This window comes from Tympanuchus pallidicinctus, unplaced genomic scaffold (assembly GCF_026119805.1).
Source record: "Tympanuchus pallidicinctus isolate F22 unplaced genomic scaffold, pur_lepc_1.0 scaffold21, whole genome shotgun sequence".
NCBI lineage: Eukaryota > Metazoa > Chordata > Aves > Galliformes > Phasianidae > Tympanuchus > Tympanuchus pallidicinctus.
In genome coordinates, this window is record NW_026294733.1 from 6351149 (window position 1) to 6378609 (window position 27461).

General features: G+C 35.7%; 1 protein-coding gene across 2 annotated transcripts in view; it reads left to right on the plus strand.

Annotated features, from left to right (window-relative positions):
* The window catches only part of GABRA1 (gamma-aminobutyric acid type A receptor subunit alpha1), a 41564-nt gene extending 15067 nt beyond the window's left edge, over nt 1-26497 (plus strand). For both annotated transcript variants that reach the window (XM_052684825.1, XM_052684826.1), the window contains exons 4-10: nt 323-390; nt 5860-6080; nt 7705-7787; nt 12972-13115; nt 18275-18427; nt 20930-21132; nt 24185-26497. In XM_052684825.1, the coding sequence (XP_052540785.1) occupies nt 323-390; nt 5860-6080; nt 7705-7787; nt 12972-13115; nt 18275-18427; nt 20930-21132; nt 24185-24493 (1181 nt within the window). In that variant the 3' untranslated portion in view covers nt 24494-26497. The remainder of the gene's footprint in view (nt 1-322; nt 391-5859; nt 6081-7704; nt 7788-12971; nt 13116-18274; nt 18428-20929; nt 21133-24184) is intronic.
* Nucleotides 26498-27461: the final 964 nt, after the last annotated feature.

Consider the following 27461-nt stretch of genomic DNA (forward strand, 5'->3'; position numbering starts at 1 on the left):
CTATCTGTATTGTCAGACAAAAACCTTTAGTAGTCAGAGAGTGACAGGATTTCTACAACAGCAGAACTATGTCTGCTGTTTCAGTACAAGTCATGTCTCAAAAAGTCCCATGGAAACACGACAACAAAAAAAAATGTTGCTGACAATATTCACTGTGAAATTACATTGAGAAGCAATAAATTATCAGGACTGTATTGTAGACCAATTTTAGAATTGCTAATCAAAGCCAATAATTTTTCTATTTATTGTGAGAATTGGTAATGGTTAGATCTAATGAAGACTGTTGATAGACACTCACTGTCCTAATTTCCTGCTTCATCAGAGCGTGTAACTGAAGTGAAGACTGACATCTTCGTCACCAGCTTTGGGCCTGTTTCAGACCATGATATGGTAAGTGATGGCCTGTATTTCTAGAGCATTCATTTTCTCTTGTCTTTTTAATCTGAAGGATGGAGGATGTAAGCAATAACTTATTTACTACTGTTTGGGTTTTTTTTGAGCACTTGATTCCAAAATGCTGTCAGCATTTATGTGCAGTGATTCCTGCTAGCTGTGACTGCATTTAAGTGCCCTGAAATTAGCATCCTCGATGACTTTAATAATGTATTTTAACAGACCTTATATTTGCTACCTAATATATTATGAAATGCATTAAGGTTTGGATCAGTACTCTTCTGAGAATGATTGCTCAGGTCCTTGCTGGCACATCACTGATCCAATTTGCTGAGAAAGATCATAATCTTAAAATGCAATTAACACTTGTGCTTACAATGTGACATCCATACACTCTAACCTGTATTTTTATATTAAAAGCTACTGATCAATGGGAAGTGAGTTTCTTCGAACTTGGCTGCTGAAAGAGAAGAGAAGATTAATGAGAGAATTAGTGTCACTTCTTTATGGCATGAATATGAAAATCAAATTGCCAGATAACTGCAGGGGATTCAGAAGTTCAGAAAACTGAATGAAGATGTTGCGATCCCTGGTCTTAAGAGATAAAAAAAAATGTGTAAAAATATGGATAAAGTACTTTAAATTAAGCATCTAAATGAGATCTTCATTGCTATTGACAGGGAAAGCCTGGTTTGCAATTACTAGTATCTGTTGGATCCTGTATAAAGATGAATGCTGAAAACATCCCCATCAATTTAAATGGGGGGGGAAAGAAAGAAAATTCAGTCTTGTTACTGCTTGCATTTAACTAGAAGCATTCACAGAAGAAAGAAAAAATAAGAACATGTGGAAAAAATATCATAGGAAGTTCAATTTATCTCTTCAAAATTGTCATTTGTTTAATCAAAACTGAAAATGTAGATGGGCCTTAAACGCCAAAACTACAGAGCAAGTAACTCTTCTAAACTACTTTATTTTCATAAAAGAGCTTTATGCAAAGCCACCATTTTCCTGACTGCTTGGATGACACTATTTATAAAACTACAATCAAAACTGTATTTCCAACTCACACCATCACATTTACATGAGAAAGAAAAGCTTGGACTATTTCCAGCTTCTGCTAGGAAGTCCTGAAATCAAAGGGCAATCCAGGGAAACAGTCACACTGATGACTTGTCTCCTCAGTTCATGTATGGAGTGCTGTGTCTAAGTACTGTACCATGAAGAAGAATTCAGAAAAATTCAATAAATTACTCCTGCACTTTTTTAAAAAATGTTTTGAAACACAATTCCTAGACATTGGTCTAAATTATACATTAAAATGTGAGGTTTTTTTTTTTAATTAAGAATTGCTTCTGACATCTAAACTTCTTGCTCTGGTGATTGAATGAGCAATTTTTGCTTTTCCAGTTCTGTCTGGAAATAGATAACCAACCATGAAACTAAATGAAAACTTCAGACACAGTCATGGGTCTAATACACACTTAATTTTTAGCGTTGAATTAAAATTGCAGCAGCTGTAGCTTGTGAAGGCAGTTGCTTGATTTTTTTAGAGATCTGTCTTTTTGGGAGGTAGATAGTTAAAAATTCCTGAAAATTAAATTCTTTTGAAGTATTGGAGTGGACACAGATGCTTGGAGGAGGTGAGAATAAAAAGAGTACTAGATACATGCTGGTGAAAACACAAGGTAACACTTGTTAGAGTTACCTGACCAACCTACTGCATGATCTGTTGAGTCAGATTTACTAAGAAATTCAATTAAGGAGCAGCAAGTTAATAAACAGGCACCGATGCTTTCCTACTCACAGACATAAATTTAGAGCAACCAGTGATCCTTCTATATTATTTGGGAATAGTGTGTCTGGACTTCACTGTGTACTTACAGTTGATAGTTTCAGATGATTTCATTATTGAGTAGAAGGTAAAGCTAATTTGATGTTCCTGGGAAAACTAATATTTGCATAGGATTTGGGTTTCTGGGATAAAATATTGAAGTCAAAAATAATCTACTTTCAAAATTACAAATAAGTATACTTGGAAAAAAATAAATTGACCTCAGTATAGCTGCATGATTATAGCATAAGCAATCACTGCCAAAAAGCAGACAGGCAGGTGTTCACAGATTTTGAAAAGCAAGAGACCACAGAAAAGGATTTAGTGTAATACTCCTACTCACCTCGCATAGAAAGTAATGTGTGTACAGCCTACTTATGCTAACTCTTCTGCTTAAGGAAATGTGTGAAAATGAGAGAAAAACATAGAGGGAAAGATCAAATGAAGAGCTTATCCGAATATAAATTCATGTTAATTCCATGCACATTTAATGCAAAGCCTTCTGTGCATGCTACAAGTTGACTGTGGACACTATCTTTTGAGAGCTACCCCAAATTTGCTCCAGTGAGCAGAATGACAGTCAGCATTGACTGGGTTATGGGATCTGGTCACAGGAGGGTCTCACAGGCATCTGTATTGGCATGCCAAGGGGATGGTGCACTGCTGTCTGAGCCTAGACTGATGGCTTGAGGCTGGGAATGAGCTATTCCAGCTGACGCCATATGTTATAAAACTACAGCCATAGTGAGACACCAGCATACCTAGACCATCTGTTTGCAGGAATCCAGTGAGGCAGTTATATAGATAGTAGGTTGATATATCAGGCAGAACATGGTGTTCCTACCCACTCTCAAGACACTCTTTTAAGAACAGCATAGACATAACCTGTTATTCTATAAAAAGAATGCCTTCTCTCCATCTTAAACTTGTGAATAAAGTTAAACAGGAGAAAAACACCTTTGGAAATAAAAACATCTAATCTTGGAAGACCCTCACAGATCTTGAGGCACGATCTTTCGGATGGTGGATTGAACTAATAAGCAGATAACTGCTTATTCTCACATAAGTGTCATTGTTTTGAAATTTGTATATATATTGCCTGGAATAAGAAGCATTTACAGTAATTTTGTTCATTAAAAAAAAAAGAAACACAAAAATAAGCCAACAACACAGTTTTCCCAGTAAGCCTTCATTCCCACTGCTTCTCTACTGTATGCTTTTTGGGAAAGAATTTCTGCCTTTGTACCTTCCTATATATCACCTAGTACAATACAGACCATGTTGTGGTCTACCATGTACATAAACAACTTCCAGGGAGAGCGAACAGATGAGTGGCTTAGAAATGTATAAAGTACTAAAGATTTCCTGCCTGAATCTCTCATTTAGGACAAAGTACTGTAAATATTCAGTACTACACAATTCATTGGCAAAGTGCAAATAGGAATCTTCTTTCTTTACTTGCATGCTAAGGATAGAAGAATCTCTGTGGAAAATTTATACTGAATTTTATCTTGCTCACCCACTTGCACATAAAACAGTGCTACAGAACACGGTTTCTTCTGATGGCACTCTATGGAAGAAAGCTATAATCAGAGTAAGAGTTATCTGATGACTTGATCTTAAAGATCAGCTGTCTGTCGGGATTCATTTGAGGAGAATTATTGTACATGTTGAAGCAGGTAGTGAAAGCTAAGGGGGTAAGACAGCTCAGCCAAAATGGTTTATGGCGCAGCAGCCTGGGATAGAGAATGATGCAGTTTATGCCAGGCAAGATCTGTCAGCCCCTTTTTAACTGAATCTTGTTTTCTGCTGTCAGATTCCTTTACCAAACCTTCCAGACTCTTTGTTCTTTCAACAGCAGAATACTATGCTCACATAAACGGAATACCCATACACACTTCTCTAAACCTGCACCACCTCCCACCTTTTGCAGTTGCGAGAGAAAATGAGTGGCTTAAATGGCACACTGAAGTGGGATCCCCATCTGGGCACGTCTTTTACTCTTCCCATGCATGTAAGAAGAAATCCTTGGAGCTAAGGAAATACAGTATTTTACTGCCTTTTATACCTCCTCTGTTTTCTACTCTTCTACACATTTGGGACACTATCTTGCACAGGATTCAACCTGAGGCTCTGATCCAGCAGGGTTTTGAAGGAAGATGTGGCTAAAAGTGCACAACTGCTGTCACTGGAGCTGAACAAATCCAGCCTCCAGCAGCACACTGAGCATGTGATTAAGAAAGTGAAAATGCTATCATCTTTGCAATTAAATATGCATCAATGTGATTCACAGGTCTCAGATGAAAACACCACCAACAACAAAGATCATCCCCTGGAACTACATTTTATTGTCCATAATAAACTTATTTAGGTGTTTTGAGCCCTGAAAACAGGAAAAAAATGCCACAAGACTATCACCATCGATACTTGCTGATAGTTGCATAAGTAATACACAGCTCACAGTTGCTTATGTTGTACAATGCTGCCATTTTTTCAATAAAAACCAGAAGTCTAAAGGAGACTGCAAGAGAAAGATTTTAAATGTTCACTTTATTAATATATTCCTTGGGGAAGCTCTTTTACTTGTAGCACTGTGTGCCAGAAACATTTGCCTTCAGGATTTGCCATCAATCATTGGCAGGAGATCTCAGAAAAGGTTCCATTTCTCGGCCAAAAGATTATCATTCAGGGTAATTTGAACAGTGTTTGGATGGCTGCTTTTGACATTTATCACAAAATCATAATCAAGAATGATGGAAGGGCCAGGGTAATCCCATATAGCACTTCACTTTGGGATTGGGTATTTCCCCATGTAAATATTACAGTATACTGCATCCGCAAGACTTTTCCATATTTCCTCCCATCCAGTGTGAAACTATTCTGTCTTTTATTTAGAAAGCACCAACATATGTTTTCTAACTTCACCCTCTGCCTCTTAATTCCTAGAAGAAGGAAATTTGTATGAAGTCAGTCTTCAATTTCATAATGAATGTTGGTTATTTTGATTCTCCCTGTATACACTGAACTCAGCCAATACATCTCTTCCCTATTGCCCCGCACTATAACTCTTGGTCCAAAGTTGTCCTCATCTTGTTCTCTCTCTCTAGTGCAATAATTTAGACTCTGAGCCATTTCACGTCCCATAAACCAGACCACATAATTCAGTGAGCCATGAACTTTTTGTAAGTTGACTGCATGTTCGTGCTAAAGAGGCACCTAGAACAAAAGGCTCTGATAAGATCCTGTCTCACCAGCCTTGTTTTATTCAAAGAGACAAATTCTTCCTGTGCTATGCACAATGGTTCAGTGTCTGCAGGTTCAAATTACAGTTCTATGAAAGGTAAAAGGAGAAAGGGGTGGATTATGTTATTTCCTATATCTTATATCTTCAATTCTTTCTAACTTTTCATATGCCATTCTTCCTAACATTTACTCTGTTCAGTACAGTAATGATGTTGTAGCTGCTAAATAACCAGCTTCAGATACATTGTAAGTAATTTAGAGAATAAATGTTCTGATAATTACTAATTTCATTAATAGTCTTGCTTTAAGGGAACAGTAAAATTATGATTTTCAAATTCCTGTGTTGCAACACATGGCAGTATTACCTTTTCTCTTCTGAATTGGTGTAGGAATACACTATAGATGTATTTTTCCGCCAAAGCTGGAAAGATGAGAGATTAAAATTCAAAGGACCTATGACTGTTCTCCGGTTAAACAATTTAATGGCCAGCAAAATTTGGACACCTGATACCTTTTTCCACAATGGAAAGAAGTCAGTGGCTCATAATATGACGATGCCAAATAAATTACTGCGAATTACAGAGGATGGGACACTGCTGTACACAATGAGGTGAGCCCTCAAATATTTTATCTTTCATTTAGTTTGACAATTTAAGTAGGTAAAGCTATTTTCCAAACAGGAAGCAGGTTCCTTTTTGGGGATTATTTGATTCTTGTTTAATCATCTTTTCCATGACATGTCCAGGAATGATGGACAAAAAGGCATTTGCAAGTGTTTTGTTTTCCTTCCGCTCTGCTACCTTTACACATGCTGCACATTTCTTAATACCTGATTTTGAGAAGGTAGAAGGCCTAGAGAGTCAGGAAACAATCAGTTTGCAGAGGACATTAATTTTTAGTTGCTTTCAAGGATTCCACCAGCAAAGTAGAATTACGGAATAGTTAGGTTCAAAGGTACCTTAGACATCACTTAATTCCACATCATGCTCCAGGACATCTTCCTCAAAACAAAGTTGTCCAAAGCCCCATCTGATGTCACCTTGAACACACTGTAATTTTTTGTGCTTTTTGGGAATCTGAGAATCTAAAAATGTATTATTCCATTTGTAAAAAAAATAACATTTCACTAAAGCATTTGAAATGTTTGTGGGTTTGTTTTGCTTTGTTTTGTTTTTTGTTTGCTCGGTTTTCCTTGTGTTGTTTTTTTTTTTGTTCTGGGATCATTCTTATTGTTAATATATTATTCTTTTTATGACAATAATAACTTGAGCTAATCAGTTGTAAGCAGAGGTCGTTATTTCAAAACAATGATGATGCACAGTGGTGGAAATGTTCTGAATTGAAAAGAACCATGAACTGAGCAATGAAAGAAATAACACGTTGTCTCTACATAGCTATATTTATGTGACGCTTCTGTCTTGGAAGTCAAGATGGGTAGTTCAGTAAGTAGGTGAACAGTGAGCTTTCTTTTAACAATTCTAAAAATATTTTTAAAAGAGTACAAGTATTTGGAGAAAATACAGTCTCCAGACATTTGAGAGCTTACCAAATATGTTCAGTTTGTTCTGAAACATCCTTCAAGACTGCCAAGGCTAGGGTACAGTCTGGTTGATTGGTACTTATACAAGTCTAGGTCAGTTTTTCTTTTCTGGCAAAATGCTTGTTCAGGAATTAATTCCCAAGAACACTACCTTGGTAGCACACTGTTCACATCTCTTTTTTGACCATAACAATTTCTATTTCCTCATATTTGTAAGTGTCTTAATGCAATCTTTTGCCTGGCATTCAAGTATTGCAGTCCATTCCTTGCTGACTTGTGTGTGATATGTGATAGTTTGAGGAAATGTTTTTAGTTTATTTAATTTCTCATACTAAGCAACATGTTGCTAGTAGCAACAAAATGATTTCAACAAATGTTTCAACACCCGAAACTGGACAATTTTGTGATGGCAGCATGGAAGCAATTTTGGTTTCTGAGATTTTACTCCTTATACCAAGTTAAAAGTATAAGCCTGTCTCTGCTGTACAATCAGACATGGTAAAGAGCAGTCAGATTCACTGCTATGTTTACAAAGGTCTATCTGCATTCTGAGACAGGCCATTCAGGTCCTGCTCTAGCTGCTTATTAATCATATAACAGATGATAGACTATTTTATGCGTCTTAATAGAAGTCTATTTACTATTTCTATGAAAGTAGAATAAATATGTCTTTTTGCTCATTGATCCGTTATAGATTGACTGTGAGAGCAGAATGTCCAATGCATTTAGAAGACTTTCCTATGGATGTGCATGCTTGCCCCTTGAAATTTGGAAGCTGTAAGTTTATTTTTAAATTGAGATTTCTCCATTTTGAGGCCACTCTATAGGCATACTGCACAACTGAATAAACGACAAGGTTTTAATTACTTAAACATTACTTAACAGTAGTCTCATTCTTACATATGTTTGTATTTCATAAAATGAATAAGTCATAATATAGTGAATAAGACATAGAAGTGCCTTAAACACGTTCCAGTGTCATGCCTGGACATTCACAAAGGAGAAAAATGGTATCATCCTTAACTTCTAGGGAAGTAGCTTGTCACACACAAGATGTTGTTTATATTAGGGTTACTTTTTTATTGTTTTTTTGAAGTCACAAAGTCAGTTTTAAACATAAGTAATACAGACGGTGAATAATTCAACTGGTATAGGTAAAAATAATTTTCCTACCATGATTTTGTATGTTTAGAACAAAATTTCATCTAAGATTACAATACCATTCATATTTCAGTCATGCAGCATTTCTCAAAGTGGAAAATGTCACAAAATTCCAAAGAGAGATTGCAATTTGCAACAGATTTAACCTTACATTAGAGAATGCACTAAACAAAACATAATATAATTGAAATCAGAGTAATAGCTGGCAGCACTTCAGATAACTTGAGAATTTCTCCCCCAAAACTGAATTGGAGTAGCAGCCCACATGACGCTGATGGTTAAAAGTTTACTAAACTTGTTATTACCAGAAATTAAATAAGGGGTCTGCTCTGAAAGTAATGCCTCCTCTTTTACTTCATTCACCTGAAATGTCAGAAATAGATGTTGGTGAGATGGCAGCAGAGGTTGAACCTTCCTACAAACCTTCCATTCCATTTTGTTGCCATGTGACAGATGGCAGCAAAGGGGCAGTCTGACAAAATGGCATCTGACATAGAAGCATGTATGAAGCAAAGTTGTGTCAGTGAATTCCTCCATGCAGAATAAATGGTACCCACTGACATTCACTGACACTTGCTGAATGTTGTTGGAGACCAAATAGTGATGTGAGCACAGTGAGGCAGCATGTCAGCAGTGGCAGCAGTGTCAGTGGGTCACTTGCACAGGTGCAGGTCTTTATGAGCAGAGCAAGTAGGCTTTTGTTCATCACTGGCATAAATGGATAGCTAATGGTAGCAACTACATTGAAAAACATTGTTTTATAGTTGAGAATTTGCTCTATCAAATAGTGTTATTGTGGTCTTTGTATCTGTTGTAGTTTCCATGGAAATAAAAAGGAGGCATTACTTTTGAAGTGACCTTCTTTCAACCCCTGCTTAAATTCTGAAAGGGGAAAAAAAAGTGAAGATCTGCTTTATTTCACTCAGTTCAACACAAACTAGGAAGATAAAATGTGTGGAAAATACAATATTGTACAAATTGTTTTCTCAGTGGCAATTTTTTTCTAGTAGAAATGGGTCGTTTCACTGATAATGGGTACTTAGTGACTAGATCTATTTTAGAAGCCAACAAACAAAACACCCAATTCATTCTTCACATGGTCCCAGACAGGGTGATGATTTACTTTAGACTGGCTACCTCTGTGCTTACTATGAGAAAGCACTGGTGTTTTCTCTTTAAAGAGCTACTAGCCTCCTAGATACAATTTACAGAATAGAATCTTATACAAACTTGAAGTATAACTGACAGGAATAGCTTAGTACTTGAATGTCAACCTTTCTTACAGCAATTCCAATAAACCTTTTGAAGTTTCCTGTAAATCAAAAAGGGGAAAAGAAGTCGTAGTCTGAATTATATATAGATAGATGCAATGGATCTTTGATCAATAACAGCATATCTGTGCATTTGGGATCACCTGGGATCCCACTTATACTAGAAGCAGTCACGGGACTGAATTTCTTTTGAAATGCATATTGAATGTATGCTGGATCTGGAAGACAGAAAGATGGATAAGCATGCATAAAACCTTCTGATAGAAAGCTAAACCATCAACAGTTTTTGAACAAATGTGAACTAGCAGACTGAATTTTTATATACTTGATGTCTGTCAGCATATCTGTGTATCATTTAGCCACAGCCTCTAACATCAGACACTAAAGTGCGAACAATAGTTTCCATTCTTTTCCTATACTCAGCTATTTTGGGCTCAGTGTGTCCCAGATTAGAGTACTCTTGGCTCAATGAGTACGTGGTTTTCCAGATTAGTAGGGATCTTGCCTTGATTAAATGATGAAGAGATAAAGAAATTATGCAAAGGATAGATAATACAGATGCAAATATAGTTCTGGAATCACAAGGTGAAAACAGGACAGCAAAAATATGTGCTTGTAGTTCTGAATATCATTTGTATCTAAATTTGTTTCCATTTTATTCTACAATACATTTTTATTATCATAATATATATTATTTCCCTTAAATTAACTAAAGGATACTCTAAACTAAAACTAAAGGACAGTCAGTGAGTGTTATTTCTAATTGAAATATCGCTTAATTACCTTAAATTCATAGGTGATAATTAGTATTCCAGTCTCAGAGTGTGGGTTATTTTATTGCACAAACTATTTGCAGTATTTTTTCCTTTTTGAACACAAACTGGCTATTACCATGCCAGCTGTCCCAAACGGGAGCTAACAAAGCATGTGCTTCCAAATGCTGGGAAGTGTTGTGAGACAAGATCAAAGCATTTTCAGGGAAACTGTATTCTCCTAATAGTTTCAAAGGAGCTTATAATGCGAGGTAGTGTGTTCTGCATCATGCTTGTACTGCAAACACTGCAGAGGAATCCACTATCCAAAACAGAACCTTAAATCTGGACCTCCCCCATCCGTCTCATTAGATTATATAGCATAATTACCAGATTATAAAGTATTTCTGTCTCAATATTTGGTTATTCATAAATAGAAGTCTCTCTCACTGGACAAGTGGCTAGACTTGGACAAGTTATGGAAACAGGTCTCATAGCTGTACATATGAAAAGAGAATAAATTTACTCTTACAAATAGAATATATTTTATCTTAAACTTAATTGCTGCTTTTTCAGTGAGAGCCACCTTCCAATACATTTGGGAGATTCCCTTCAGACAACTAAAGTAATTCATGAAATTAATCTTAATGGACTGAAGAATTTACTGAAAAAGACCTTTAATTGTAATGAAAGCCACTTTTTATGTGCAAATTGCAATACTAGACTTAGTAGCTCCCCAAGGTAGTGTTTGCTCAGCCCAGCAGTATTTGTTTTGAATTAAATTGGATAAGAGTTTTTCCATGTCCTCCACTGTTACCCATCTCTTGTTGGAACTGGATTCAGAGAAGCCTAATACTGAAGGAGTGCCACATCTCCCATGGACTCTGCCTGTACTGTAGAGGCCAGTAAATGCTTGACCCAGCTCCAAGGCTAAAATGATTTGCCAAAATAGCAGCTTAAGCTAGAGGTTATTCCAATGTAAATTCAATGTGACAAATGCTAAAGAGGCTTCTGGAACAACAAAAAGCCATATGTTGGCATAACAAAATCAGAAAGGCAGCTGCTGTCCTCAACTCTTTCCACAAAAATCTGATTGTTCTCAATTCTTCCCACAAAAATCTGATTGTCAGTATAAAACGAAGGCAACTCTGCAAAGCAATAATGAAAGGAACAAAAGAATATGCTGCTACTTATGCAATATGTCAACTGGATCCTGAAGATAGGAGGGGGAACACACCATCCGTGGTGAAAATGGTGAACCGAACATGGCTGGATGGCAGCCACTGGGCAGGATAGGGCCCATTTCCAGCCCTGGTGAGTGTGCTGCCTTCCCTCTGAGGTCTCACTCAGTGGTCCTCAGCAGTTCAAGAAATCAGCCCCCTCTCACAGACTTCATGCGTGCTCCAGAGCAAGTAAAATGTTTCTAAGCTGATTCTGTCCCCTTTTCTTTATTTGGCTAAAATAGCAGACAAACCCTTGTAATTACTGTGGCCATTATTTTTAAGGTCAGAATTATAAATAAGTACATTTGCATTTACAGTTGCTTCCAAAAGAACTATGCATATGTTACAGTGCTTGGGGAATATGAAGTCTGAGGGCAAAAGCAACCTTGCACTTCAATAATGCAGGATCAAATGCCATGCAATTAATTTACCAGTATGCTCCATCTAAAACCACCTCTTCAATTACTGTTATCTCTTACACTGATAAGATAAAATTATTAACTCACAAATGAGGTCAAGTGAATCAGATTCCTCCTTTCCCTTTCCTGCTTACCAGGTCTGAAATGCACAGGGAAAATCTCATCTAGGAGGTAGGAGTCAGTCAGTCATTTAAATAGACATTTATAGTGGCATTTTAGATGCCCTAAGATGTCCCATCTGGCTTTCAGCTGCCTCTGCTGGGAGCAAGCTTTACGTAGGTTCTAATCATACATTCAGTCCCATACATGTCTTGGATACTCCTAGGTGTCAAGAACGACACTCAGTGCCTCTATGTAGACAGCTAACTCCCACCCCAACCGCTCAAAGCGAGAGCTGTCAGACCGCAGACTACAAAAAATGACAGAACAGTATTGCAAGACTGAGGTAAAAAACAGTATATAGTTTAATTCCTGAAACAATATAAATAATAAACTAATAATAGCACATAACATCTGGATGGCATATGTAGGATGCTACTAAATATCTATGTAACATGCTTCATGAATTGAGATTGGAGATTCCAAAAATCCAGCCTCAGAAATATCTGCTATGCCTGTTATAGAGCAAAGGCAGTGTAAGAGGGTGATGCCAAAGTAGAGAGCTCTGGTCAGGCTAAGAAAGAGGTCTGTGAAACTACTCTGAGGTGGACTTAGTTTATTACAGTGGCTCAAGCAACACCACACCATCACAAACTGAAAATACTGAGGCTTATCTTTCTCGATAGTTGATAAAAATTAGAAAAAGAACTTGAGTTCTTCAGTGCCACTGAAATTCCATGCCTAACTCTCCTTAATGATTATTTAGACTTTATACAGTTAGGAACAATGTAAGAAAGATAAAGTCCTTCGTACCACTGAGGATGAACCTTAAACTTGCCTGACAGCATCTATTTATCTGATCATCACAACAGGCATAGGCAGTTATACTTGCCATAGACAAAACGTTGCAGTAAGCAATCTGTAGGCGGTGAAAGAGAAGTTAACGTGCAATCTACTGCTCAAAACAATGGTCTGTTTAAGTCATGTGGCAACAGAAAGTGAAAGGCTGAAATGTGCTGTATTTGTTTTAAATTAGATGCTTATACCAGAGCAGAGGTTGTGTATGAATGGACACGAGAACCAGCAAGGTCAGTGGTGGTGGCTGAAGATGGCTCTCGACTGAACCAATATGATCTGCTTGGACAAACTGTGGACTCTGGAATCGTTCAGTCCAGCACAGGTCTGTGAAGAAGGTTTGCTGGGAAGGGTTGTGGTTTTGCTTTAATGGAAGATCTATAACATCAAAGCAGAATTTAGAGCAAAAAAGGAAAAATTCAAAAAACAACAGATGAAAGAGAGAGAGAAATTGCAATATATGGCTTTTAGGTTAGGGAAACACAGCTCTGAAAAGATAACATATCCTGGGATTATTTCTTACTTTAATTGGTTGTTAAAATATTTCAACATTTGCAAAGCTTCCTAGAGTGGCGAATCTAACCAGAAAGAAAAAAAACAGAGCAATCTACGCTATACAGAATCTTTCCTCATATCTTTATCATATTGTCTGCTTACTGTATATAAGAGCATGTTCTGGAGACAGTGGAATAAGATGCTGAAAGTAAGCACATACTTTCTCACGAAGGTATTTAGAGGGTGAAAAAAAATTTCACTGAATTAAGAAAAAACATTTGGAACATCCAAACATAGGATTTGTGTATCTTAGTTTGTGCCACCAGCTTTAAATCTAAAACTACTAGAAGTGTGGTAGAAAAAAATAACCCACGTTTTCATGCTATATATCTATACCTCTGAAGCTGGCTAATTTTTTTTTTTTTCCACTTTGCCATTTCCATTTCAAAATATAATCCTTGCGATTTTACTTTAATTACTTTGGAAGGGCAGAAAGATCTAAACACAGTCATAAGCTGAGCATTGAGGATGAACAAGACCTCACAGCCTTGTCTGGCTTGAATGTTCAATGGACCACAGAAAAGAACTCCATTACAAGTAACTATGGCTTTGAGAGCCCATGCAGTTGTGTCAGAGCTCAAGAAAAGCACGCCTGCCTAAACTTAACTTTCTAATGAGTTATTTGTAAAGTAAGCAGACAGTTAAGAGAAAATGAATTAATGTAATATTAACCCTAATTGGTGTCTAATTTATTTGTTATTTAGCTTGTCAGTATTTATTTGTAAGTCCACCTAAGATATAAAATTTATCTTATAAGCATAATATATTTCCAGTGCTCCAATTTTCAAGTTACTGCTTGGAAGCTTCTGTTCAGTACATGTAATTTTAAAAGTAAGTGGAATGGCAGAAATAAGGACTTTGCATAAGAACAATATCAACAGAACTGCTTCCATAGACTTGTTACTTCCATTATTGAGCAACGATTTGCCCATCAGGAAAATAAAAGCAGAGAGAACTTTTGGGCAAGGCACATCCAGAAATGTTCCTGTTGATGTCTGTGGAGCCATTAATTCACCCCACCTGCCCCTTCCTGAAAAGGCAGCCTAATTTGTGAGGGACTGTACGGATCCTGAGCCCTTTGCTCTTTCTGTTCTGAAGCTATTCGCTCAGACCTCAGCACCTTCATGGTCCTTTTGCATTCACCACCAATTCTCTGCTTACCAGATGCATTACCATGGCAGCAATACAGTTAGAAGAGACTCATGAGCTTGGGAATGTACAATACCAGATATAGTTCAGTACTGCGAGAAGCACCATGTACATTCTGAAGACAGATAATAAATCTTTAAACAGAACTGAAGGCAAACCTAAGAAATGTAAAAACTTGTGCTACATCTTCAATAAAAAACTAGATTATATTTCTTTTGCCCATAATATTTCACAGGATTGAATTCTGTCTCATTTTTGCACCTGATAGAACTCTTTACCACTCCCATCCTAAAAGCAGTATAGTTAATACTTGCCTAAATAAAATTCTATTGTCTAGATGCAGAACAGGTTTATAAAGAATACAATGGAGAAAAGCTAAAAATAAGCCCATAAATAATCTTAGTACCAAATTTGCAACTCTCTTTAGTTAATACCAACTAAGAAAAGTGGCGGAAGAAACTTGTTTGAAAAGTCAGTGTCTTAAAAGTACTTCTTGACATTTGTTTTCACCAAAGTAGTGGTGGGAATCAGAAGTCAACTTCTGCCCTACTAAGACAGCTGGGCAGCTATCTCACCACAATCCTCCAGCACATCTTTATCCTCTCATCACCTGTTTTAAGACACTCTGTATGTAATGAAAACTGTGAAATCCCTCCATTTCCAGATTTATGGAGGTTGACTCATATGACAAAAAGACAAAAGGAGCTGAAGTCAGTCTTCACTAAGAATTCTCAGCATCTCTGTTAGGCAAGAAAATGATGCTCTCACACAACTGATTCTATGGTTCATTAAGGGAAATTTCAAACACTTCAGTGATTTTAAGATATTGATAGTTGTCTGGAATTCTAGACACATATTTTCCAAGAAGTTGGGCAGAACCTTAGGTAGGTATTATTGAAAGTATAAATGATTTGATGAAACTGCTATTTTGTTTTGTTTTGTTTTTTCCCTTGATAGTGGTCCATCTGCTATGCTCATTTCTGGATCTAGAACAAGATCCTGATTTTTTAATGAAAAGAGATCTGCAATTTCTACTATTAAAAAAAAAAAAAACAACCCTGGTTTTTTTCAGTGTACTTATTCACTCATGCCACCAATGGAAGAATCTATTCTGTTTCCTTACACGTGCAGGTTCCGCAAGCTTAAATATAGCATTCAGTAAGCAAACTAGTACTGTTGCTGCCATTTTGCTTAAGCAGGGAGCCAGTCATTTTTAAGTTGCATGTGCAGTTTCTGTCACTCTTCAACTATCAAGTCCTATTCAGATGGACTTTAAAATCACATTATTTGCAAGTGCTTGAACAGATGCATAAAGGGCTTGGGAAAATTCCCCCTTTGCACAGAATTATTTTGCCACCTTGAAAACATTGTTTTGCATAGAGAAACAGCAGGGTTTGTGCTCACTAAATGATATATTCTTTTCCTCTTGTTCTAAAAACCTGCTGAGAGAATACTTCTTAAGAGGGGCTAATTTCTCTTGGGTTACACAGCATAAGAAGAGAAATATTTTGCTTTAAACTAATGTCAAGGAAAGCCTCATATTCTACAGTGATAGGATAAGTATTATTACGGTAAACTCATTTCCCTCATTGAACCTCATGTCTGCATGTCATTAAAATTAATGTGATGCACAGTAAGTTTAGGTGCCCAGTTGATTAACTGGGTTTATTAAAAATAGCTTAAAGAACATAAATAGGTCTGATCTGACTTTTCTGAATATCAGCCATTTCATTATAAGGACACAGGTTAATTTACAATATCTGAACATTGACTCTTAATTGTGAAACATCATAGAATTAAGGGCTGCTTAAATACTGCAGCAAAAGTGCTGAGCACAGACACAAACTCAGAGCACTGGAAAGACTGAAATGTGAACATGGTTCAAAACATTGGGTTAATGTAAGTGCAGGAGTTGTGTGGCCACTTTCAAAGGTTTCATATTGTATAATATGTGTAAATTATACGTCCTGTAGTTATTTAAATAAGTCTCATTAAATGATCTACAATATTTTAATAAATGATTCAAGTCCATTCGTATTTTGAGGACCTAAAGAAACATCTTTGATTTCTAACTGAATTGTAAGCATTATTGTAGCCCCGTGCTTTGCTTGATGCACTTCTTGTGGCATTATCTGCCTTCTAACTCAGACCTGTTGTAGCACTGAACTGATGGGAGCAATCCTGGACTTTTTAATTGCCTTCATGCTTTGAATCCCGTTCTCATTTCTAGAGGTTAAAAATACATTCATAATTTAAGCAGCTAAATCAAGTTTTAGAGCAGAGCAATGTGTTCACTCTATATTCTTAGCTTGCCTTCTATGGTTGCTGAATTAATTCTGGAAAACCATTGTAAGCATTCCATATGAGACTGCATTAAAATAGCTATAGCGATAAAATTAAATTACTGTTTTTTCTAGCTAGGATTGGCATTCTTCCTAAGATTACGATCATTGCTGTGGGTTGTTTCGGTGAAAATTAAAGAACAATGGGTAAAAAGCACATCAACAATCACCATGTTGCTCTGAAAGTTCTATTTTTTTGATAGAATTTTTTCCTTGTATAACCTTTGCTTTACCTTTAATTTTTAATTGATTCTCTTTTGCCCATTTGCTACTGACTTATATTTTATATTGAAACAGATCAGGAGTATTGCCACATCCTATCTATAAGATTTCCTCAGGATTATACATTGAGCAATTGCTCAAATGAATGTCCTTCTAGACTTTCTTTTAAAGAAAAGTGCATTTAACATGCTCAGTGTATCAGCAGTCAATGTCTAGACATAGTTTTTCAATCCAATTTAAGCTATTACTGTTCAGGAGCAACAGTCTCTTTTCAAATGCCTGTATTTTAAAAGAGAATAATGGTGATTTCACGTCATCTCTAATCTAGACAGAGGTTTTCATCCAGTTATATTTCCACCTGTTTCATCGCTAAGATAACATCCATTGTATAAAGAATCAATCTACACTGAACAAAATGTCATAGCTATAGGTTTTCCAATCTTTTAGGAATATACTGTTCTTCAAAATATGTTTTCAATGATGTTGTAAATAATAGTCCGAAAATAAGGCATTATTTGCTACCGTCTGGAAAGAAAGAATTGTAGAGTTATATAAATGCTAACAATGCCTTTTGTATGTAACTGGAATACACAAATCATATGTTTTTCTAGCACTAAACGCTAACAGTAATGAAAATATTCTATACTATTCCTGAACTGGCCATTTACTAGGCAAGAGAATATTAATTTAGTAAGGTACTGAATTTAGTAGGGTAGGGGTGCTTAATATTCAGAGTAGATAAAGCACACACATTGATAATAGAAACATAACCACATCAAAAATTACAGTTTAAGCTTGAAACATTTCTGACTTGCTGTCATCACTTCGCCTTTGGATGATGTTTCCATGTGCATATTACAGCAGCTTTCCAGCTTCTAATGGAATGAAATCTTTCACAAGAGGCCTAAACAGCCTCCAATTAATGCAGACGTTCATTCACTACTCACTGGAGATGAAAAGATGCAAATTTAATTAGTGTTTCCTAGAACTGTCTAATTCTGTTATTATTAGTGGAACTTCAGAATTTGCTTTAAATGTTTTCTTCGGAACTGACCCAGTACAATTTGAGGTTGATTTTTTTTTTGCTTAATCAGAGTTGTACATATAATGAAAAGTGACTTCATTAATAGTCTCCAGATTTTTGTATTTATAAAATCTTTACAGTTTTTTGTTGTTGTTGCTGTTGTTTTTTAATTTTATTTTAATTTATTTTTAGGGGAATATGTTGTTATGACTACACATTTTCACTTGAAGAGAAAGATTGGTTACTTTGTCATTCAGACTTATCTGCCATGCATCATGACAGTGATACTGTCACAGGTGTCCTTCTGGCTCAACAGAGAATCTGTTCCAGCAAGAACTGTATTTGGTAAGAAAGACTTATAAACTCCTTGGCAATGACACGCCAAATAAATGTAAGAATTTTTATGGTAAAAGTGATATGTGCAGAGTGATATTGGAGAAGAGCACGTCTACTGCACTAGTACAGGCTCAAGAGATAATGTTTTGTTGTGAAGATGCACCAGAAAACTATACAAGTTCCAAACCTTTTAAATTAAGAGTAAAATTGGACCTGAAAATATCTTGAACAATCTATTCCAGTTCTACTTTTCCAAAACAGTATATATATGAATGAAACATTTCTGATGATGATATGTGACATCCATGATATCCATGGTGGGGACTGTCAGAAAGTTTTAATTAATGGTATTTGTCACTTGATGTCCTTGACACCCTCAGCCTCTTTGAACATCTTTAGCTAAAAAATCCCCTTAGTAGGATGCTACTAAACATCTCCTGTTAAAATCAGTGATGATTTATTGTGCTTACAGCAGTGAATAGATGCACTCAATGAATGCAGTAACAAGGGAATCTGAAGGACTCTAACTTTATACAGTTCGTCCCCAGTGCTTTAACCACTGCTGGCAAACACTTATTTTAAAATTAGAAACAAACAACTAGCATAATCTCTGAAGATAAGAATCAAAGGCAAGTACTTTGTGAAAAAAAGAAGAAAAAAAAAAAGAAGTAATGTACCTTTAAAGGAAAATAGAACCTGATATTTCTATGATGTGACTTAGTCTTTTTTGTGATGTATGGATGGGACACCTGAGCACGTTTGATGGGAGGATGCAGAAGAGCACAAAGCCAAGCTGGCTGTCACGCTCACTTCCTGCCTTAGGGCAGAAGGATGCCATGGGCCCTCCTGCTCTGCATGAGGGAATTTTCCCAGTGACGCAGCTGGAGAGAGTTACAAGGCCTGATGTTGAGAAACATGCAGACACTGAAACTCTTGTTGATCAAAAGCTGTTTTTATTGACCTTTGTCAGGCACATTTCATAGATATACTTTCGCTTCCCAAAGGCTCTGGAAATAATTCACAGCTTGCATAACCTTAGACCTCATGAACCAAGTAAAGACTTTTTGTAGATATATGGATGTGCATTTACAGAAGAACAGTTAAAGCACAAGATAATTACATTTTATTTACATAATGTGATTTAGATTAATGTCTAAAATTACTTCAGAAGTTTTATCACCAACTGCACTGAGAATTGATCTGGGACTTTTATGAGCCTGTGTACTCAAAACTACTGAAGTTGTATCTATTTTATCTCTCTTTGCACTTGCCATTTAAAAGGAAATGTCAGGTCAGCATTTTGCAGTGCCATACTTCATTGTCCCTAGATAGAGGACAACATTTCCTAGTCTTACAGTGAATAATACATAATACTCCATGATCTCCTGCTGCTATCTTGAGAGCTCAAGAACCCATGTACTTTTGCAAGTTCTCCTTTTAGAAGACAGTTATTTAGTAAACAGTGTTGTGTTTACTCCATCATTATGTATCCAGATAGGTGATTTTTCCACTTCCTAATGGCAGTAAAAAAACATCTCAGGATATCTCGCATGAACAAATGCATACAAAAGCACATCTTACATCTTTTAGCCCACTTACTATCACAGATAATATAAATTATAAATCCTGCTTTGCACAAGAGAAACATAAGCTTGCTAATACTGAGTCAGATTAGGTTGTCTCTCAGGGATGGGAAATTGCTTCTTCACTAGACACTAAAATTTCAAGCTCTTTACACTAGTATGTAAATACACTGTTCATTATTTGGCCTATTTTAAACCACTGCACATTCTCACTAACATTCAGTGCAGCAAAGATGAACTTGCAAAAAACATTCAATACAGGATACTGCAGTTGTCAAGGTAGCTTGTGGACACATGATTTGATGTAAATGTCCAGCCTACGCTTGCAGATCTTGCAGAGTGAGTTCAGTACAGCCCTACCACTGCCAGTGAAAGCTCCACGGGGATCTCAAATGTCATCAGCTATGGGAGCTCTGATATCGCAGATGCAGATAACATTCTTATTGTTCTTAAGTAAATTCTGTGCATCAGGGAACATCTGCAATAATATGAATTTAAATAAATTTAATGCTACATAAAGCTTAGAGAATTTATCTATGAAGGAACATATACTTCATAAACAATTTTAGTATTAACAATAACCAGGCTAAGAAACACAAAACCAATAAGCTTTTAAGTTTTATGTTTAAATATATTAAAACTACCAGGAGAAGTACACATGTGAGTCGATGTATTTTTAGGGCAATTTACACAGTTTGGGTAAGGAAGAGCAATGATGATACCTCATGCTCCATGAAGCTTTAAGTATTATCCAGTCCAAATCTTAAGTATAAAACTGATGTTTCAAAGATCCCACAACTTCTACAGAATTGGAGAGGTCCATAAGAATGATGGGTGCAGATGAGGGTTTCCTATCTATCGTAGTAGTTGAGAACTGAAGTGCAAAATAAAACTGCTGATACGAGGACAAAATCTGTTTGTTTTGCAGGAGTGACAACTGTCCTAACAATGACCACGCTGAGTATCAGTGCGAGGAATTCACTCCCTAAGGTGGCTTATGCCACTGCCATGGATTGGTTTATAGCTGTGTGCTATGCCTTTGTGTTTTCTGCACTCATCGAATTTGCAACAGTGAATTACTTCACAAAGAGAGGTTATGCATGGGATGGCAAAAGTGTTGTTCCTGAAAAGGTAATGCCACTTAATATCTACTCCAACAATTCACATAATGTCACACACTATCTCCATATATTTTTAATAGCTGTTTTTTTTTTATTAATTTATTTGATTGTTTGTTTTTCGAGGGAAGCCAATTCATTCTGTAGGGCTGGAGCAAGATAAAGTGTCCATGCCTTAGTATATATGTGGAGGAAAATCTTGTGGCTGCTGTATTGAGCTTCCGGAGTACATTGCTCCTCAAGTTAAAGAGGATTGCCAATGATAATGATCATCAATCAATCAATCAATCAATGCAGGGCTTTTTCTTGCCTTTGCCTACTATCATTTCACTGTTTTTTAAAAATAGAAATATTGTTATTTTTAATTCTTAGCCTATATATGAAATTAGGTTGTTTCAGGAGTCAGTAACCCTGATCCACATTTCCCTCAGGGCAAAGGAGGACATCAGTTTGTCTCCTTGTAGGGATCAGACTGTCTGTAAGTCACATATGCATCAACAAATTGTTGCGGATGTACAGGGAATGAGTTTCCTATTTCCTATGAAATATCATGTGAGCTCCTTTTGTGAGGAAGCTCATTTTGGTTATTTAAGAGATCTTGAAAGAGACTTTTAACTTGCCTAATTGCTTATCGCCTAATTGCTTATGAACATTCACAGATTAGAGAATCAGCAGAATAAATATTTGGAGGAGCAGATGTTACTCATTGGTATGCGAATATATGTGTTTAACTCAGGAATGTACAGATAGGATATATAAATATTCTTTGTTGTACTGTTTTTTCTATTTTTGTTGTGCAAGTCATTCAGTGACAAAATAGAAATAAACTCTGAACATTTACACAGTGACAACCAGCCTTAAAAGCATCGTAGAACAAAATGAAGCAATTATCTTACAGATTTGAGTGGTGTTACTGCTGGTCAATATTTTCAGTTACTGATAATACCTCCATTGAAAGTCATTCTTTTCTGTTTCTCCACATTACAGCTTTTATCCACATTACAGCTATTTTTTAAAGAACGAGTTATTTTAATAGAAAATATTAAATATTAATTATTCCTATTTTAATACTATCTACCTACTAACATAAGTAACTATAACCAGCTATTTATTTCAAAGAAAATTGAATTTTCATACCAAATAAGAAAAAAAAGAAAAAAGAAAAAAAAGACAAACCAGAGCAGTAAAAGCACAATATTCAAATGCTGTCTGAAACATTGGAGGATGTACGATTTTACATTCACTAGCAGGTAAGGGTCTTCATTTTTGCCTTCGTTATAGGGCAACAAAGATATGCCACTACCCAGTAAAGCGTGTTATCTGCAGACATTAAAGCAAGCAGAGCAAGCCAACAGTGAACAAAGCAACACAGATTAATAAAGTTTAGGGCTCCTGTTGGCTGTTATGTTTTCATTAATTCAAATTTGACATAAAGTGTCAGGCCCCTGATTGGTGTCAGGGCTTCCTGTGGATCAGATTCCTCATGAAATTTGTATCTGTAGGCTGAGTGTCCCCTGACTCTTCTGCAATCTGGTTCTTCGACCTGCTGGATTTAGAGCTGCTCATTAGCACATCTTGCCAATGGGGAAACAGTACAGGCTTCATACCAAGCATGTCAGCAGCCCTCCTGCTCAGGAGAAAAGACAGGCAACCAGAAAGCCTTCTGACTTCATCTTTTTTCTTTTCTGAGTATTTTTTTTTTCAGTTGTTTGTTTGTCTTACTCAGCAGAGATATTCTAAGATGTTTTGAAGCTTTTCCTGAGCCTCAAGCTACGGTGAATATTATTGTCTTGCAACAAAGAGCATCTGCACCACAGGCACTATCCAAACCCCTTTCCTATGAAGGAACCAATTTAACATTTCATCAGTACGTGTTTCCTTCCTGATTGGGGCTCAGTGTCACGCTTCAACACGCTTCTTCCCACGTGCCCTCATGCTTTTGCAGCTTTCCTGCACATTCTCAGGTGTCCTTCAGGAACCTTTGTGTTCACCTCCTTAATTTTTTACTTATAAACTAAAGCCACCCTGCCTCCCTAGGGCCTTGCCCATTTAGCTATTAAACTATAGTCAATCTATGACAAATAGCACTGTAACTATCTTAAAAAGTATTTCCTCTCTGGGACAGGTGCATCTTGCTAACAGATGGTTCTATTTGTTATTCTGTGAAATGATGCAATAAAACCACTCCTACTATTTTTTCTTGATCTGTATTATCATCTTCCTTCTAGAGGACAACATGGTCAACATTCCCTTTTTTCCCCCCTCAGCAAATACTATGATGGAATCCTAATGATTTTCCAAGCTGTTGGCATTGTTATCTCTTTTTGTTTCCTGATAAGTAGTTTTTCTTTACACCTCCCACTGAAAAACATTCAGTATAGACTTGTTTTACAACATGAGTGGCTGCAAAAATCATGTGGCTGCTTAAGACCCTTTCTTCAGCATGTAATTTCAGCCATTACAATCCAATTGCATCATTCAAGTAGGAACTGAAAATTTCTCTCTTTAATTCATATGCTTCTGGTGTATATCCTTAGTATAAAAATGATTGGTTTGGTGTGTTTCCAAATAATCCACTTCTTTGTGTCACGGTTACATATTTTTATTGTATATTTTTAATATAAGAATTGTGTTAGAATGAATCATAAAAACACTGTTTGTCTTAATATTGGAAAATTACATTAAGAAATTCAGTATCTTTTAAGGTTCTTATGCTGGTCAAGTGGCAGAGTTGATTAAGGGAACGTTGAATTATGAATGGTTCATCACTGCTCATTACCATTAAAGATCATTTTGTCTAACAGTGAGCCTAGCTACCAGGGTAAGTCTTCACTATCCATCATATACTTCAGTTTAAGTGATACAAATAATCTAGATGAGTGATTCTGCCCCTGTCTTCATCTAAGTATTTTGCATGAGTCGTGTACCCCAACATTACCTTCTTACTTACAGGTTATCACAACTTGTGAAATAAAGTTAACTTGCAGCAAAATTTGATTGTGCTTTTTTTAGTATGTTATCTACTCAGAAGCCAATAGGAATAAAATATTTTCTTCTTTCTTTAGCCAAAGAAGGTGAAGGATCCTCTCATTAAGAAAAATAACACGTACACAGCTGCAGCTACAAGCTACACCCCTAATATTGCAAGGGACCCTGGGCTGGCAACCATTGCTAAAAGTGCAACGATAGAGCCCAAAGAAGTTAAGCCAGAAACAAAGCCTGCAGAACCCAAGAAAACTTTTAACAGCGTCAGCAAAATTGATCGACTATCAAGAATAGCTTTCCCACTGCTTTTTGGAATCTTTAATTTAGTCTATTGGGCTACCTATTTAAACCGGGAGCCTCAGTTAAAAGCCCCGACTCCACATCAATAACCTCATTTATTCATCTAGCTCTGTTTTGTCTTTTGCTCTGGGAATTGCTTCCAGTTTTCACATACAGTAATTCCCATTTGGAATATCATAAAGGTTTCTTCATTTAACCAGAAGTAAAATATATCTGTATATTTAAGAACCCTATATACAAGGGAGAAAACAATATAAGCTATGTAACTTTGGGAAACTGATTCTTAAAAAGGGAAAGAAAGTTCTAGTAATGGGAAAAAAAAAAAAAAAAAAAAAAAAAGGAAAGCATTTGTAGATAGCTTAATACTGAATGTCCCCAAGATATATTGTATATGTACATGAAAAAGATATTTTTATTCAATGGATTGTGAGAAGCAGGAAAATATTCTTTTTGATGTCCATGTTGCACATACTACACTGCACCACTTTTTCAGTCACTGTTTATAATCTTTTCAAGGATTTAAAGCTTTCCATTTGCTGGATCCCATAAGTTATTTTCCTATTCCTTTTTCCCTTCTATATTCCAAATGACCTAACTTAAAATATTAAATGATTGTTAAAGAAAAATTACTCACTGTAGATACAGTTCATCACTGTATAGCACATAAGATCTAATGGTGAAAAATGCTTTAATCTGCTCTCTTACTGCAATCTTGTTCTAAGCATTAAGTTGTTACTAGACTAGATTTTAAACCAGTTGCACAATCAAGTGCAGATCCCAAGTCCCTCTTTCTCCTGTGTAATCCAAACAAATCCCAGATGCTTTTACAGATAGCTTTTACTCATCACTGTTATAGAGTTTAAAAAAAAAACAAAACCAAAACACAAATTTTGCAAGCTCTAGATATGTTGAATGTATTCTTTTATAAAATGATACATTAAAAAAAGCTTTAGGATGAAATTTATGGATAGCAGAAAGACAAAATATAGTATTTAAATAATATATGTAAATATGCAGCATGAGATTGTACATTTTTCTTATTTTCTTTTTCTTTTTTTTTTAAAAAAACTTTTTAAAAGTTTTGTTCTTAAAACATTGCTTAGACGTCACCTCTTAGCTCTTAATATGTTGTTAAACGCTCAATAAAACATATTTAGAGCCTATATAAAAAAATCATTGGCATTGGAAAGTCTAAAAAGTAGATAGGAAGTGCTTGGAATTAATTCCATTTGTAAAGTGGTTAAGTGTACAGTAACTTGCAATTTGACAATGTCATCCAATGTTTACTATTAGATTAATGACTGGTCTGCTCAGGTCATGCATAAATACTAAAGTATGGGATTATATTTGGTAGGTAGAAATGGTGAAATATTTGCTAAGACAGAAGTTCATCTGTATATTACTGCTATATTTGCCGATACACAACTGTTACAATAAGTGATGTAATATATGTAGCATTAAATACAAAAAAGTCATACAGAAAAGAATGTACAGGAAAATAGATTTTATTGAGTAAACTTATAACATTTCATTTTTACTGTAGCAATATATTTGTAGGAACAATATGTAAGGGCTTTAAATACAAGATGTCCATTTTGCAGGTATTGTGCTCCCTTAAAAACAATTCTAGTCAGTATCACTATTGCTGATTGTTAGAAATAAAATTTCAGATAAATCTTTTTCAAAGAGACGGGAATAATGGTGAGTGTTGGCAAGGATCAATTAAAAAACCACAACACACTGTACTGAGTCAATTTTGAAGAAATGCTACATAAGTCTCTAGAGAAACAGCTAATCAAAATTAAATTTCACAGTCACATTTCAGGCAACGTTTTATAAGCCTCAACAAGTCAGAAGGTTGACGCTCTCTATCTACAAAAGGAAGTAGTTAATGTTTTATATGTTCTATTTAGTTGTTTTTTCTTTTTTTTTTTTCTTTTTTTTTTTAATAATGCTTCATTGTCTAACATCTAGTCGTGTCTAAACTTGATAAGTTATCTGATTGGAGCTTATTTAAGGGGGATGTTTTCATCTTCTGACATCATGTGTAGATATATGTATAGAAAAAAATAAACTATGGCTCTTTAACTTCAGTGTACTTGTTTATCTTGTTATTTTTGGCGTTTAACTAGTGTGTTCATTTAGGACATTTTATCCTTCTAGTAATTCATAGCTACCTTTTGGTCTGCATTTTGCACATTAGATGTGAATATTACTTAACTAGTCTGCTTTTTGCTATGCAATGACTGCATTTATCACCTCTTAGTTTGTTAGTCTATGCCAATAGTATTATACTGTACAAACTTGATTGCAGAGTTTATCAAAGACAAGGTATTCTCTATGTAGCTTTTTTACAGTGCTTTGCTAAACCATGTAATAATAGTAAGTCTTCCTTGAAAATAATGATACACTCTTATAGAGGACAGTTTGTTTACTCCCGGGATAATTTTAAAAAGATGACATTGAATGTTTATTGCACCTCAGTGCAGTGATGTGGCAATAAAACCTAAATCTAATAGAGGTTGTTTATGGCAGAAGCATGTATTGCTTTACAGAGTTTAGCAAAAGCTCTTTATTTTATGTCAGACTGTAATTCTATTATAATAATAAAGCTAAAAATAATGAAAGTAAATGTTTTACTTTGGTTTTCTTTAGTTACTTTTTTTTTTTTTAAACAACACATCACTTTATGAACTGCTATTCATTGAAAAGTATAGTTTCATTTGATAAAGAATGCAGTTTAATGGATGTAGTTTTCTGCTCAGTGTTTTCAACAACAGGACTGTTTCTGAAATCTGATTTGACATTAAAAAAATATTGCTCAGTCTGTATAATGTGCATCCACTAAAACAATAGCTCAAATCAGATTAATAACTGGTGAGGTTAAGTACAGTGAGCGTGATACAGGATAGGAAGAGAATGAAACACACTATGAAATACAGCTAAAATGGCAGATAAACCAGAGAAGAGTAAAAACTGGGATTTTTTTTTTTCTTTTTTAAATTAGAGATGTCATAGAAATACAGATCTAAGAAAGACTGTTAGGACGGGACCTTA